Consider the following 12,255-nt stretch of genomic DNA (forward strand, 5'->3'; position numbering starts at 1 on the left):
ATGCCTCTCGTTCCCTTCCTGTCTGTATTCCCAACCCCCGGCACATTCATCTAAGTACTGTACATCATATCATTATCACGATTATAACCCTTCCCCGCCTTGTTGTCCACTTTATAGCCTACACATGTGGAATTACCGGTGTCCCGACGTGCTTCCCAAATGCCCTTGACTCTTCAGGCACAGGCGTATTCAGCTCCGCAGAAGAAGCCGAGCCAAGAGAGCCAACCCTTTTGACACAACCACATACCTAAACCCCTTAATCCCAGTACTTGATAGCCCCGTCCAAGCCGGCCGTGACCACCTTCGAACTCTCCTGCGGGTGCCACTCCACACACGTGACCGCGCGATCGCTCGCCTGCATCTTGTGCCACATCTTGCACGTCTTCCAGTCCCAGAAGCAGACGTACCCGCCGCTGTCGCCGCTCGCCACGAACTGCCCGTCCGGGCTGCACGCCACATCGATCGCATAGCCCGCCGTGTTGTGCCCTTTGAAGACCTTCTTCCGGTTCTGGCGGAACTTGTCGTTCGCCCCATACACGAAGATGTTGTTGTCCGATGACTGGTACGCCACGTACTTCCCAGACGGGTGCGCCGAGGCGCGCGTCATGGGGTACATGTGCGGCTCCGCGATATACTTGATGGGCACCGGGATATTGTAGTCCCAGGCCCGCAGCGACTTATCATCGGACGTCGTCATGAAGCGGCGGTTCTCATCCACGAACGTGATGGTGTTGATCGCTGCGAGATGGTGATCGTATTCCTGGACGATCTCTCCGCTCCGGATATCGAACTGGATGATCTTCTTATCTGACATACCCGCCAGGAACTCGTTCGAGTGTTCGGGCGACGGGTTGAAACGGATGACGTGCGGTGTTTTGCCCGTTGTGAAGCGGTTTATGCATTGTCCAGTTTCGGTATCCCAGAGCTTTATCATGCGGTCGTAGGATGCAGATAGGAATTGTGTACCAGAGGGGTTGAACGTGATGTCGGAAAGAGCCTTCGTGTGTCCTGAATACGTCCGTAATAACTCCCTCTGGTGATACACATCCCAAATCTTGACTGTCGTATCCGCGCTTCCAGACAGTAGCAGATGTCCAGAGTTAGGAAAGAATCGTAATCCTGCAATCGGCTTCGTATGGCTCTTCCAGGTATGAACCAACTTCTTTGGCACATAGTTCTTCGTACTGCCCACTTCCTTCCTTAAATCGATATCCAGATCTTGGGGAACGTGCATGTAGGTCCGGCCCTGGTAATCATACTGTTCGCTCCCCTCAAATACCGAAGTCTCAGCGCCCATCTCCTCAGCTTCTTTCCGTTTTGCTACCGCCTGCGGTAATGCAGGCACCACAGCGCCACTCTCAACAACATCATCCTCTTCCTCCTCGACCTCTTCGTATTCCTCATCACTAGCCAACTCCTCGTCCTCTCCCACCTCCTCATATTCCTCCTGCTTATACTTGGCCCAAGGTCCCACATAGGCATTATCACCCTCCGCGACAGTTGCATCTCCTTTCTTTTGTCTCTTCGCTCGGATTCGCGCTGCTTCGGCCTTCGCAGCAGCGCCCCCAAGAATCTGCCTGTCTGGCCCTCGTTCCACAGCTCTATGTTGACTCCGGAAGGTATACTCGCTCAGGTACATCTCCTCGGCATGACCAGTTGGTACAGTCTTGCGCTTCAGGCTATTCTTCTCGTCTCTGAAAGGATTGGCGGGCCCCTGGGTAGGCCGCGACAGATCTTCCGCCGTGTAGGGAACGACGGCATGGTCTGGTCCTTCGGCTTGTCGTACGATGAGCGCGTTTTGGGGCGCCATATTCGGCGGATACGCACCAAGGTCCGCCATGGTGGTTTTAGATGAGTCGATGCGGTTCGGGAGTTAGCAGCGTGTCTTGATGTGAGGGGAGTAGACCAGGTTGCGATTTATGGAGGCGCGAAGATGCGAAGGCTCGCCGAATTTTAGCGGCAGCCTCGCCGTAATCTAAGAGCCTAAGGCATCACAATCCCGTCGGCCTCACTTGGTTGTTGGTTTTGGCAATCTCAGGAATCAAGTTGATGAGCAATTAGCTAGTGAGAACCCCGTATCGAATACATGCTATCATCAGCGTGTACCCACGCATAGCTTCAATTGAAGCCCCCAGTATGGAATATGCCCCGTCCCATACCAAATGGAAGGAAGCAGACGACTCCGATGCCACATCCTCGTGATCTACTCGTTCGACATTTCCCCAAGTACGTACTATCCTGCCATATCTTCTATACATCTCTCTCATCTCAACGTCAATACTACCAGTCCCTTGCAACGAAATCATACTCCCACCGTTCTGGCTGCACCCGCAATCAGCCACCAATTCATTACGTCTCCTTATACCTGTCGCCGATCGAGGAAGCAAGTCAATGCGACTCGTCTCTGATAAGAGCTGTCCATAAAGTCAGCGACGTAATCAATTGATCGAAGGTTTGATGACTAAAATAGGCCTTGGATGCAGATAATGCTTCCAGAATACGAGGACAATAAAATGGGCCCGGGAATACGAACCTACGATCATCGAGTACAGATAGAAAAAGAACATAATCAAGTGGAATCCCAGCTTGATAAATGATTCCTAGAATCGCAGAGAGATTAGCACATATATTCACAGAGCGGTAGCAGGTTTAAGCGTGGCATCCATACCTTCTTGTGCACATTCAGTTTCCTGAAGATCTCAGTAGCATCAAGTAAATGTGCATTATCCACGATCCTATATTTCTAGTCAGCAAAGCACCATTGCCGTCATATAGCATGAACGTCTGGAAAGATGACAAAATGTCGAGCGCTTGGACAAATAGTATGAGTGATGTACGTACTTCTTGGCGTTAAAGGCGAGGAGTGGCAGGTTGAGAACAAGCGCAAGCCAGTAGCCGTTGATAAGGAACAAAAAGGTCAAGAATCCGTGAACAGCGGCTTCAGGGATGATGTATGTGTTGAGGCGGTTACAGAGATCGATGGGGTTAATGTAGTCACTGCCATCACACTCAAGTCAGCGTGAACTCGAACACTCTTGAAGTCTGCGGCTTGCTTGTCGCAAACCTCCGCAACTCTAGCATGTCTCATTCGAAGGGAATTGAGAAGGATATCGGCCGGGAGTTGACGGGGACATACCACTCAAGATCACTGTACATGATCGTGAAGAAAACTTGTAGGAACAGGTTGACAGCATTAATCAGTACCGCTAACAGGTACAGCCAAGCCTCGCCGGACATCATGATGGGCGTCGATTGAATCGCCTAAGCTCCTGTGTTCCAAAGATAACTTGTATCTATCTGTTCCTCGCACTGCTCGTCCACTGCGGCACAACAAAGTTAATCCGTTGACGTGATCGAAGTTCGGTCGGGGGAGAGCTTTTTCGGGGAGGGAGTCGGCGGGGTAATCGCAGTTAAAGGGGGCTGGGAGTCGGAAAGGGCGGAGGGTTAAGCGGGAGGGTAGGAGAGATAGGTGGAAAGCGGCACAGAGTTTGAGATGTTGTCGTGAAGCTGTCGACGTAGAAGGCAGACGGGGTAGGTAGCTCAGTGATGAGGCTACTTTGGCGATGGAAATCCTGTCGAAGCTTGATGTCGGGGGGCCACGCTACCATTTGTCCGCTTAATTTGTCACATGTCAGGGGCCGAGCTACCAAGGTGGGCTTCGGGTCAGAGCGTACTTTTCCTTCTATAACACATAGATCACTTTGTCAAGATACGTGTTTAAGCTGTTAAGCCTGATATGCATGTCTATCTATTTTGATGCCGCTAAGGTATTTTAAAGATCATGCGCCGTTGTGTCTACTGTCATTGCGATGTCTCCTCTTTCTTCTCGCCGTCTACTGCCACCACTGGCATAGGTACTGGGCCACCAGGGGAGTTTGGCGTTCGTGCTGTAAGAACTTCTACGCCATCAGCTGTGACTAGAAGGGTGTGTTCTGTGGAATGTTAGCAGGTTGTCGGCGACTTTCCACTAGGTCGGGGTAAAGAGAAGCATACCAAACTGCGCAGTCCTCTTCCCATCCAGTGTAGCACTTGTCCACTCATCAGGCCAAGTCTTATCTTTATGTGTGCCTAGGGCAACCATAGGCTCAATAGTAAAGCACATTCCCTCCTTTGCCTCTCCTACAGTCTTGTTCTTGGCATAATGTGGGATGTTCGGTGCACAATGGAACAAACTATTGATGCCATGGCCACAGTAGGACTTGATGACACTACAGCCTCTTGACTTGGCATGCTTTTCTATCACATTGCCATAGTTTCTGAAGAGCGCGCCTGGTTTTACCAACTTGATGGCCTCATCCAGACATTCTCGAGCAGTTTCAACCACCCGTACGGAGTCCGGGTCATTTTTTGCCTTTTCACCAACATAGTATGTCTCGTTTAGATCGCCGTGGTAGCCGCCATGGTATAGTGTGACATCGATGTTCAGGATATCACCATCCACTAATGGTCGTTGATCTGGAATGCCGTGGCAAATGATCTCGTTCAAAGACGTACAGACGGATTTAGGGAAATGGAAGTAGTTGAGGGGCGAGGGGTAAGACTGTGATTGTCAGTTACTAAGATCTCAAGGAACTCGCAAGACCTCACATCTCTTTCTAAACAGGCCTTGTGCACAATCTCGTCGATGTAGTCCGTAGTGACACCAGGTTTGATAGCGGCCGCCGCGATATCTAGGACTTCTCTTGCCAGCCTGCAAACCTTTCTCATGCCATCTTGTCCTTTCTTGTCCAGAATCTCAATCTTGTTCCTCACACCATATGCTCTCTCGCTCCTCGCTATACCATCATGCGCGTAATCAGGGTGTTGTATTGATTTCGGTACTTTGCGGCGCTCTGATAGCGGGTAGACGGGTCGTAGGGGGCCGGTGAACGGGAAAGTCGGGAATGGGTTGTACAGGCCAGTGTCTGGATCGGGTTCAGAGACAACTTTTGGAGCAATGAAATTATGGAGGAAATTACTCTGTGATTTATGCAACAATTTGTGGGTGCTCTAGAGAATGTTAGGATCTATAGGGTCTATACAGAACACAAGGCAGAGATGGCGGATGGGTTCGAGACATCCCGTGGGGGTCTTTGGGAGAGAGTCTGGGGCCGCAGGAAACAATCAGCACAAGTACTGAGATAGAGACTCACCCAATTCCTTTTGAAGCAATCCTGAGAACAAAAGTAGCTTTCCTTCATCCCCAGCTTGAGGCACGTGGGACATTGAAGGCTGCCGGCATCGTTGTCGCAGTCGTCCCCCATGCATTTTCTTGTCGCCGCTGTCTCCGAAGCCATGGTGAAAAGGTGAGCCTGAGCCAGAGTCTTACCCAGATATTCAAGAAGTGGCTCCTGTACTGGCTTCACAGCTCTGGGCCTTGGACGATTCTGCGCAAGGGCTGGAGAAGGCAGAGGTTTGTACGGCGGGGCAAAAGCAGTGAAGAGGAAGTTTGTCAGCCGCGTGGTCTTTGACGGAGCACGCGGCGTTGTGATTTGCGGCTCTTGTGGAGGTCACGTGCTGCAGTCAGCCAATCGGGTTTCGAGATCTGACCCAGGCAAAAAGTCGAACGTTAAGAGTCAGACGGGCCCTTCCCCATTTCCCCCCGCTTTTATTATACAAGCACCCTTTTACTATACGGGCACCCCCGCCTTACCTAATGTAGCAGCGGTGAGCCGTAAATGTAGACGGTTAGTAGCACTACATTTTTCTCGCTTGTACTCTGTACCGTAATCAAGGTACCGTTACTTCCGTTTGACATCTTATACCACAACTCCCTGTTACTCAAGATGTCTTCGCCGTCGAGCCCTATCGCCGTGCCGTGGCTGTCACTGTTACCGTAGGTCCGTCACCTAATATTAGCGATAGAACGCCGTTATCGCTACCGCCAGAGGGCTCTTCCGAGTCTTTCGACGCACGTGCTGGCTGCTACAATACTGTTTCTTAGTGCTATTTGCCGCGTTTAAGCAGCTTCTATCAGCCTGTGATTTGGGCGCTATATGAGTCACTTTTAGCACGTTATTCAAGCCGTTGTTTTGCCACTTCTAACGTGTTGTTTCAACTGTTATTTGAGCAGGTACCTGTTGCTAAGGTAGGTGGTACCTTGCTAGCAGAAAAGTTTTCTGCCGGTGGCCAGGGGGAGGGGCCTCGTATAACAATGGGGGGCGCTCGTGTATCAGCACTCTTACTAGGTACTGTACGTAAGGTACTATGCAGGCAAGGTAGATTTGGATCTTCCCGCATTTCATCTTCATTTTCGTTTTCGTCTACTATCAATTTATCTTGGACAAGTATGGCGCAGGACGGTAAGAAGCAAAAGACCGTCGTGGTCGGAGCTGGCCCAGTCGGTGCTCTTGCAGCAATATACGCAGCGCAAAGGGGTCATGATGTCGAAATCTATGAGCTGAGAAGTGGTACGTCTGGCTTACGACATGTTTATTATATTTATATTTTGACATTGGCTTCGCGAGTTGGAAGGCCTACCATCATGAATGTGAAGATATATTCATTGGGGTCTGAAGTAAAAGATCCTCGATTCGCAATGCTCAAGTGGCAAGGGCCAACAGGTTTCCAAGTTGGATTCGATCTACACGGTTCTCTAAGCTTGCGATACCTTTATATAAGTCTGAGTGGCTGGAAAGTCAAAAATTCCATCTACTCTTGTCCTTGTCCATATTATCACCATATTATCCCCGTATTATCCCTACGTTATTCAAGCCCCTCGCCCCCTCCCCAGAAGGCAAGGTTTCCTTTGCTCCAATGTTTTCTGACTGCGGATAGATCTTCGAAACCCTTCCACAACACCTCTCAATTTCACCAAATCCATCAACCTAGCGCTCTCAGAACGTGGAATCAATGCCATGAGGAATTCCGGTAGATCGGATTTGCTCGAAAAGGTCTTCAGTGGGACCCTGCCTCTAAGAGGTCGAATGATACATGGTATAACAGCTTCCGGCGAGCTTTACGAGCAGCCGCAAGATTATGATATTCACGGACGAGTAAGTCATCTTATGCTAGACCTCTATAAAAAAAACAATACTGATACCCTGATAGACCAATTTCGCGATCAATCGTGGGGCTCTGAACAAGGTGCTTCTGGACGAACTCGAATCCATGCCAAACGTGAAAATCTACTTCAATCATAAACTCACCGGCGCTAATCTTAAGAGCCACAAAGCTTGGTTTGAAGTGTCTGGTATAAAGTCGACCGATAAAGGGCCCACTTCCAGAGATGCCGAAGTTGAAGTCACCTTCGATTTTCTCATCGGAGCAGATGGTGCCCATTCTGCAACACGATATCACATGATGAAGTACACCCAGATGGATTATCAGCAAGAGTATATTGATACTCTATGGTGTGAATTTACAATTCCAGCCAAGGACCACCGCGAAGATGATCCTGAATCACGCTTCGCCATATCGCCTTATCATCTCCATATCTGGCCCGGACATGAATTCATGTTCATCGCTATTGCAAATCTTGTCAGTGTCACATTCCCCCTCCTCTTCTTTGTTTCTCATAATTAATAGGACGGCTCCTTCACATGCACACTCTTCATGCCCGTGTCCCACTTCGCTACCTTAGAATCCGATCCTCAATACCTGCCTACCTTCTTTGACACGCATTTCCCGGGCGTGACAACCCTCATCGACCCTGCCGATCTCATCACCTCGTTCACGGAGACTCCGCACCTGCCACTCATATCCATAAAATGCCGACCCCACCACTTCTCTAACTCGGCAGTCATTGTCGGTGATGCCGCTCACGCCATGGTCCCGTTCTACGGCCAGGGAATGAATTCCGGTCTCGAAGATGTGCGCGTCCTCTTCTCCATCCTTGATAAACATATCCCTGTCGACGTCCCCGTCAGTACGGAGTCACTTGCAGAAAAAAGAGCTAAAGCACTCGCCGAGTATTCGGAAATGAGAACGGTGGATGCACACGCTATCAATGACCTCGCGCTGCAGAATTACACAGAGATGAGGTCATCCGTCGTGTCCAGGACTTATAAAGCTAGGAAGTGGTTAGAGGAAACACTGAGCGTGTATGTCCCGAGTTTGGGTTGGCAGACTAAGTACTCCAGAGTGAGTTTTGGCAACGAAAGGTATAGCGAGGTGGTTCGAAAGAGCGAACGGCAAGGGCGATTGTTGCTTATTGGGCTGGTGGGCGTATTGACCTGTCCAGTTGTGGTTGGAGGGTTAGTGGCATGGTGGAGGTGTAGAAGGGCCACGAGAGGCTTGGTGAAGTGGACGGGTTGGCTTGCATGGAAGTGGTAGCCATATTTGGAGAAACATGCTGCTACTACAGTACGGGTCCAATATTGACCCTGTGAGTGCTCCGTGTCTCGTCTCTTGAGCCTCTCGTGTATCATTCCTCCCTCGATCTCTCAATTGGCCTCAATATACCTACGCTTTGTGGGCCATCCCGCGGCTTGCCCTGATGCTCAGTTCAGCCGCATTTACGAGTCAATGTACAGATGGAGATGTTTCCACTGCGAATTTGTTCTGAAAGAGGATAGCAAGTTTCTCGAACCAGGAGAGTGGCCCAATGGCTACAGCAAGTTTGATGGGTAAGAAGCGCCGAAACTTGCCAGTGTTTATAGGTGCATCAATGATTGTGGAAAGAAGTTGCTTAATATATGACAGATCTTGAATAGAGGGGGCGATACAAGGTGGACATCTCGTCGTCAATATACATCTCCCATACCATTTATTAGAAACGTCAAGTCCTCATCTATGATGCGCCCAAAAGAAAAAAAAAATGTGTTCTAGCATAGTTATACTGTCAATGGCAGTATCCCTCTCTTGCGAGTCACGCACAATAAGGTGGCTAAGACACACCATAGCTAGTGCAGCTAAGGGACCAAAGATTATACACTTGACTACAGGCGGTTTCCTTTCTTGTTTCACACAGTTTCTGAAACCTTTCTTTTTCCCTCGTTGATAAAAATAATCTGATAATTGGCATGTCTGTTAGAATTCTAGGTAGTGGTGTTCTGGCTGCCGAATTCAGCGCGTTTGGTTGCTGCTTTTAAACATCACCTGCAGCCTCAAGCGAGAGACATCGGAACGTCGTCCGTCTTCCTGACAGCCAGAAACGTCGTAATCCCCGGAACAATCCTCATTTCCTTATTCTTGTTTGCTGCTCTGAGGGAATTACCTGCTAGGTATATACCTTAGATACAGAGCCCTTCTTTCTTATCACCATGGCAGTCGCCTGAGTGGCTTTATTGGCTTCGTCAACGCCAACTCTAGCAGTATCATTACCTGAGTTGCTCGAGAAGCCAGGATCATCTGTCGGTCTTTTCCAAGGTCGACTACCCTCTTCGAATTTTAAACATGTCTCATATACTTCTACCTCTTGAACCCATTAACTTGGCAACCGTTTCGCGGTTACTGCTCTCGCGCTACTTGGCGAGCTTCCACGTCGATACGCATCACCACAATACGACGCCGCCCACTCAGTACTGTTATAAATCCGGATCTTTTAGAAGAAGAACGCCTGCCATACTATAATGCAGAGCGTTATTATCCTGTCCAACCTGGGCAAGTCTTTAACGAGCGGTACCAGACGATTGGCAAACTCGGGTTCGGTGCTGGTTCGACGGTCTGGCTCGCCCGAGATCTCAATTTGTAGGTCTCAACTTGTTTAGTAGTGTTGATTTGCTAATTCATGTATCTAGTGGGAAGTTACAGGCAGAGCCTGGATCTCTTGACTCTAGGCATTATGCGGTGCTTAAGTTCTGCAAGTGCGGCTATGTGAACAAAGAAGCTGCTCAGCATGAATTGGAGATCAACAAACGTCTGTCCAGTGGGAGTCCGTCAATCGAAGTCATACCATATATTCAACTCATGAATGAGAGCTTCGAAGTCGTAGGGCCAAATGGTACCCATTTTTGCTTGGTATTTGACCCAATGCGAGAAACTTTAACACTTTTCCAGTCCCGCTTGAAGAGAAAGAGGCTTCCGGTTGAGGTTATGAAAATGTACCTGGTGTGTCTGCTGAAAGCCCTTGACTATATTCACACCGAGTGCCGGATTGTCCATACTGGTAGGTTAAAAGTAGCCTTTCATCAGTCGGATCATAGAATTAACCTAGCCTTCTCTCAGATCTTAAGTTAGACAATATCTTAGTAAGCTTCGAGGATGACTCTGTGCTCGAGGAATTCGTCCAGGCACAGACAGAAAACCCGATGTTTCAGAGGAAAAGAGACGGACACTCTATTTATCAATCGCACAACCAATTTGGGCCAGCTCGACTGCAGCTCGGCCCAATTGTCCCGGTAATTGCAGACTTCGGGCACGCGCAGTGGATTAATGATTCACTGCCACAAATCCATCCAATTCAGACCGACTATTACCGCGCACCAGAAGTTATCCTGGGAGTAGGCTGGGGTTCCAGTGCGGATATCTGGAATCTTGGTGTGTTGGTCTGTACTAACTGCTATACACTCACTTTTCCCACGAAACTTGCTTACCAGACTTTATTGACAGCTTTGGAGTATGCTAGAAGGAACGGACACGAATCTTTTTACCAACATCCGTTCTAGCGATAGGAAATACATGGCGCGGAATCATCTAGCGGAAATGATTGCGCTGTTAGGGCCGCCGCCGAAGGAATTAATCATGCGCGAGCATAAAATGCGGAAGTGGAACTTCGCCCCAGCAATTAAGAATGACGAGAATGAACTCTGCCATAAAGTGTACGAGTTCTACGATGGCCCATTCTTTGATAGTGAAGGTAATACTCAAAATCATCACTACCTAGCTACCTTGTCACTAAATAGACTGATTCGTCTGCAGGACAGTTTCTGTATCCTGACCTTATTCCTAGTGATCTCATATTTGAGAACACGATAAGCTCACTTGAAGGGGAGGAAAAACGTGCTTTCTTGGACTTTGTAGTTGGCAATATGCTTTGTTGGGAGCCTGAGAAAAGAATGACTGCTAAGGAGCTGCTACAACATCCGTGGTTAGCAGATGTTGAGCTGCCTTGGATTTTTGAAGAGGCTTCATGACGGACAATGGTTGATTGGGCAAAGAGGGGGGCTCGGAACCTGACAACGTCTGAAGTCTATGCTTTGTTATTATGACCTGGAGTCTGGAACTCCAATGATAAGTTGGTGGCTTGAGGGCTCTTTTCCTGCAAGACACCAATCACTATGAACTCTGCTCTAAATGTTTTATTACATTACGGATTCTGCTCTCAATGTCCTATTACATTACTAAAACCGTCCCAGGTCTCTTTACCACCTTACTCGGTATCTTTGGAATTATTCTCGCACGCTTCGAGATCTGCGCAGCTCTTTGACCGAGGCGGGCCGAACCTTCCCTCCGACCCCTACATACCCGAGTTAGCATGTGCTGGTTGGTATTCAACAGCTTCAAAGTTGAATCCAATATTTTCCGTAGAACTTAAAGCATCGAGAGGATAAGGTAGAGATCAGTATCAATAATCCCTGAGCTCATGTCCCAACTCACGCGAGTTCGTCTTTGTGACAACATACGTATACAATGTGGCTACGAAACGTCAGAGTTTGGGTATAGGTAGGGCTAAAAAGGACTAACAAGGTACCGTGCTGGCAAAACTTGACTCTTGGATCATAAGTATGATCTACCTGAATCTGAGGTAGGTAGCTTGCCAAAGCAAGCATTCCATCGTTTCCAGAGCCCCCTATTGTCCCAGAGGTAGATGTTTGAAATGAACGTAAAATCCCACGCATATTTTTATTCAGAGGATCTGTACGCACGCATGATGAATAGCAACTGAAGTCACTTAATGTCGTCATGAGAGAGAATGAATATAGTCCCTTGCTGAAATGTAACTCAGATGAGCTGGCATGCGGTGGATTTGCAGATGCCACCAAGAGTGGGGGAGGGGGAGGATACACTCATATCACTTGAAAAAGTCCAAACCTTGTAAGCCCTTAAACTCAGGTAAAAGAATATTGAGAGATATTTGAAATACGGAGATCTTATATACCTAGTCCATACTTATACATCTTGATGGTTCTGTTGTGGCTTTCGAGTGAAGTTCGTTAAAATCGCCGAGGTGGTAGGAACTCCTACCTATAGAAAAAGATATTGGATACCAGTCGACAGTCGACAGCTCCTCCTACCTTAGTTACCACGTTCTCATCATATTATATATCCGTCGTTTCTATGTGCGAGGTAAATAGGCCGCGCCTAGCCAGCCGCTTTTCACTATGGGCACAGTTCGGTCCCACAACATCTTGAAGGATGACAACTTCTCCTTCGAAAAGTCTCTGAAACCTTGTC

At 48.6% G+C, this 12,255-nt stretch overlaps 5 protein-coding genes across 5 annotated transcripts; 2 read left to right on the forward strand and 3 right to left on the reverse strand.

The window, feature by feature from the left end:
- Positions 1-153: 153 nt before the first annotated feature.
- On the reverse strand, positions 154-1,941 carry M430DRAFT_259710 (hypothetical protein). Its single transcript, XM_024865324.1, has one exon. It carries the CDS (start codon positions 1,838-1,840, stop codon positions 257-259), a length of 1,584 nt encoding a protein of 527 aa, XP_024719922.1. The 5' UTR covers positions 1,841-1,941; the 3' UTR covers positions 154-256.
- Positions 1,942-2,267: 326 nt separating this feature from the next.
- M430DRAFT_124231 (hypothetical protein) lies at positions 2,268-3,346 on the reverse strand. The gene is made up of 5 exons (XM_024861905.1): positions 3,137-3,346; positions 2,842-2,997; positions 2,669-2,735; positions 2,534-2,600; positions 2,268-2,414 (listed from the first exon to the last, which is right to left on the reverse strand). Exons 1-5 carry the CDS (start codon positions 3,238-3,240, stop codon positions 2,389-2,391), a joined length of 420 nt encoding a protein of 139 aa, XP_024719923.1. The 5' UTR covers positions 3,241-3,346; the 3' UTR covers positions 2,268-2,388.
- Positions 3,347-3,724: 378 nt separating this feature from the next.
- Positions 3,725-5,416, reverse strand: M430DRAFT_142951 (hypothetical protein). Its single transcript, XM_024862791.1, has 4 exons — positions 5,133-5,416; positions 4,588-4,989; positions 3,994-4,540; positions 3,725-3,932 (listed from the first exon to the last, which is right to left on the reverse strand). Exons 1-4 carry the CDS (start codon positions 5,274-5,276, stop codon positions 3,802-3,804), a joined length of 1,224 nt encoding a protein of 407 aa, XP_024719924.1. The 5' UTR covers positions 5,277-5,416; the 3' UTR covers positions 3,725-3,801.
- An 809-nt stretch (positions 5,417-6,225) lies between these two features.
- On the forward strand, positions 6,226-8,708 carry M430DRAFT_124239 (hypothetical protein). Its single transcript, XM_024861906.1, has 4 exons — positions 6,226-6,389; positions 6,757-6,974; positions 7,030-7,458; positions 7,507-8,708. Exons 1-4 carry the CDS (start codon positions 6,269-6,271, stop codon positions 8,251-8,253), a joined length of 1,515 nt encoding a protein of 504 aa, XP_024719925.1. The 5' UTR covers positions 6,226-6,268; the 3' UTR covers positions 8,254-8,708.
- A 480-nt stretch (positions 8,709-9,188) lies between these two features.
- On the forward strand, positions 9,189-11,543 carry M430DRAFT_67905 (hypothetical protein; the record flags this gene model as incomplete). The annotated part of the gene is made up of 7 exons (XM_024869316.1): positions 9,189-9,402; positions 9,500-9,609; positions 9,660-10,027; positions 10,087-10,406; positions 10,471-10,717; positions 10,780-10,966; positions 11,528-11,543. The coding sequence occupies exons 1-7, from the start codon at positions 9,316-9,318 to the stop codon at positions 11,541-11,543; spliced, it is 1,335 nt and encodes a 444-aa protein (XP_024719926.1). The 5' UTR covers positions 9,189-9,315.
- Between the last annotated feature and the right edge of the window lie 712 nt (positions 11,544-12,255).

The sequence above is a fragment of the Amorphotheca resinae genome (genome assembly GCF_003019875.1).
Source record: "Amorphotheca resinae ATCC 22711 unplaced genomic scaffold M430scaffold_8, whole genome shotgun sequence".
NCBI classification, from domain to species: domain Eukaryota; kingdom Fungi; phylum Ascomycota; class Leotiomycetes; order Helotiales; family Amorphothecaceae; genus Amorphotheca; species Amorphotheca resinae.

What these genes read in the sequence shown, in the direction of transcription:
- M430DRAFT_142951 (XM_024862791.1), bottom strand. Translation starts at nt 5,276, where the DNA reads ATGGCTTCGGAGACAGCGGCGACAAGAAAATGCATGGGGGACGACTGC. An exon ending in ATTGCTTCAAAAGGAATTGG is followed by an intron (nt 4,990 to 5,132) that starts GTGAGTCTCTAT and finishes AACATTCTCTAG; the next exon opens with AGCACCCACAAATTGTTGCA. An exon ending in GAAGAGGACTGCGCAGTTTG is followed by an intron (nt 3,933 to 3,993) that starts GTATGCTTCTCT and finishes AACATTCCACAG; the next exon opens with AACACACCCTTCTAGTCACA.
- M430DRAFT_124231 (XM_024861905.1), bottom strand. Translation starts at nt 3,240, where the DNA reads ATGATGTCCGGCGAGGCTTGGCTGTACCTGTTAGCGGTACTGATTAAT. An exon ending in AACTGAATGTGCACAAGAAG is followed by an intron (nt 2,601 to 2,668) that starts GTATGGATGCCA and finishes CTGCGATTCTAG; the next exon opens with GAATCATTTATCAAGCTGGG. An exon ending in TCTGTACTCGATGATCGTAG is followed by an intron (nt 2,415 to 2,533) that starts GTTCGTATTCCC and finishes CTTTATGGACAG; the next exon opens with CTCTTATCAGAGACGAGTCG.
- M430DRAFT_124239 (XM_024861906.1), top strand. Translation starts at nt 6,269, where the DNA reads ATGGCGCAGGACGGTAAGAAGCAAAAGACCGTCGTGGTCGGAGCTGGC. An exon ending in ATTATGATATTCACGGACGA is followed by an intron (nt 6,975 to 7,029) that starts GTAAGTCATCTT and finishes ATACCCTGATAG; the next exon opens with ACCAATTTCGCGATCAATCG. An exon ending in TCATCGCTATTGCAAATCTT is followed by an intron (nt 7,459 to 7,506) that starts GTCAGTGTCACA and finishes CATAATTAATAG; the next exon opens with GACGGCTCCTTCACATGCAC.
- M430DRAFT_259710 (XM_024865324.1), bottom strand. Translation starts at nt 1,840, where the DNA reads ATGGCGGACCTTGGTGCGTATCCGCCGAATATGGCGCCCCAAAACGCG.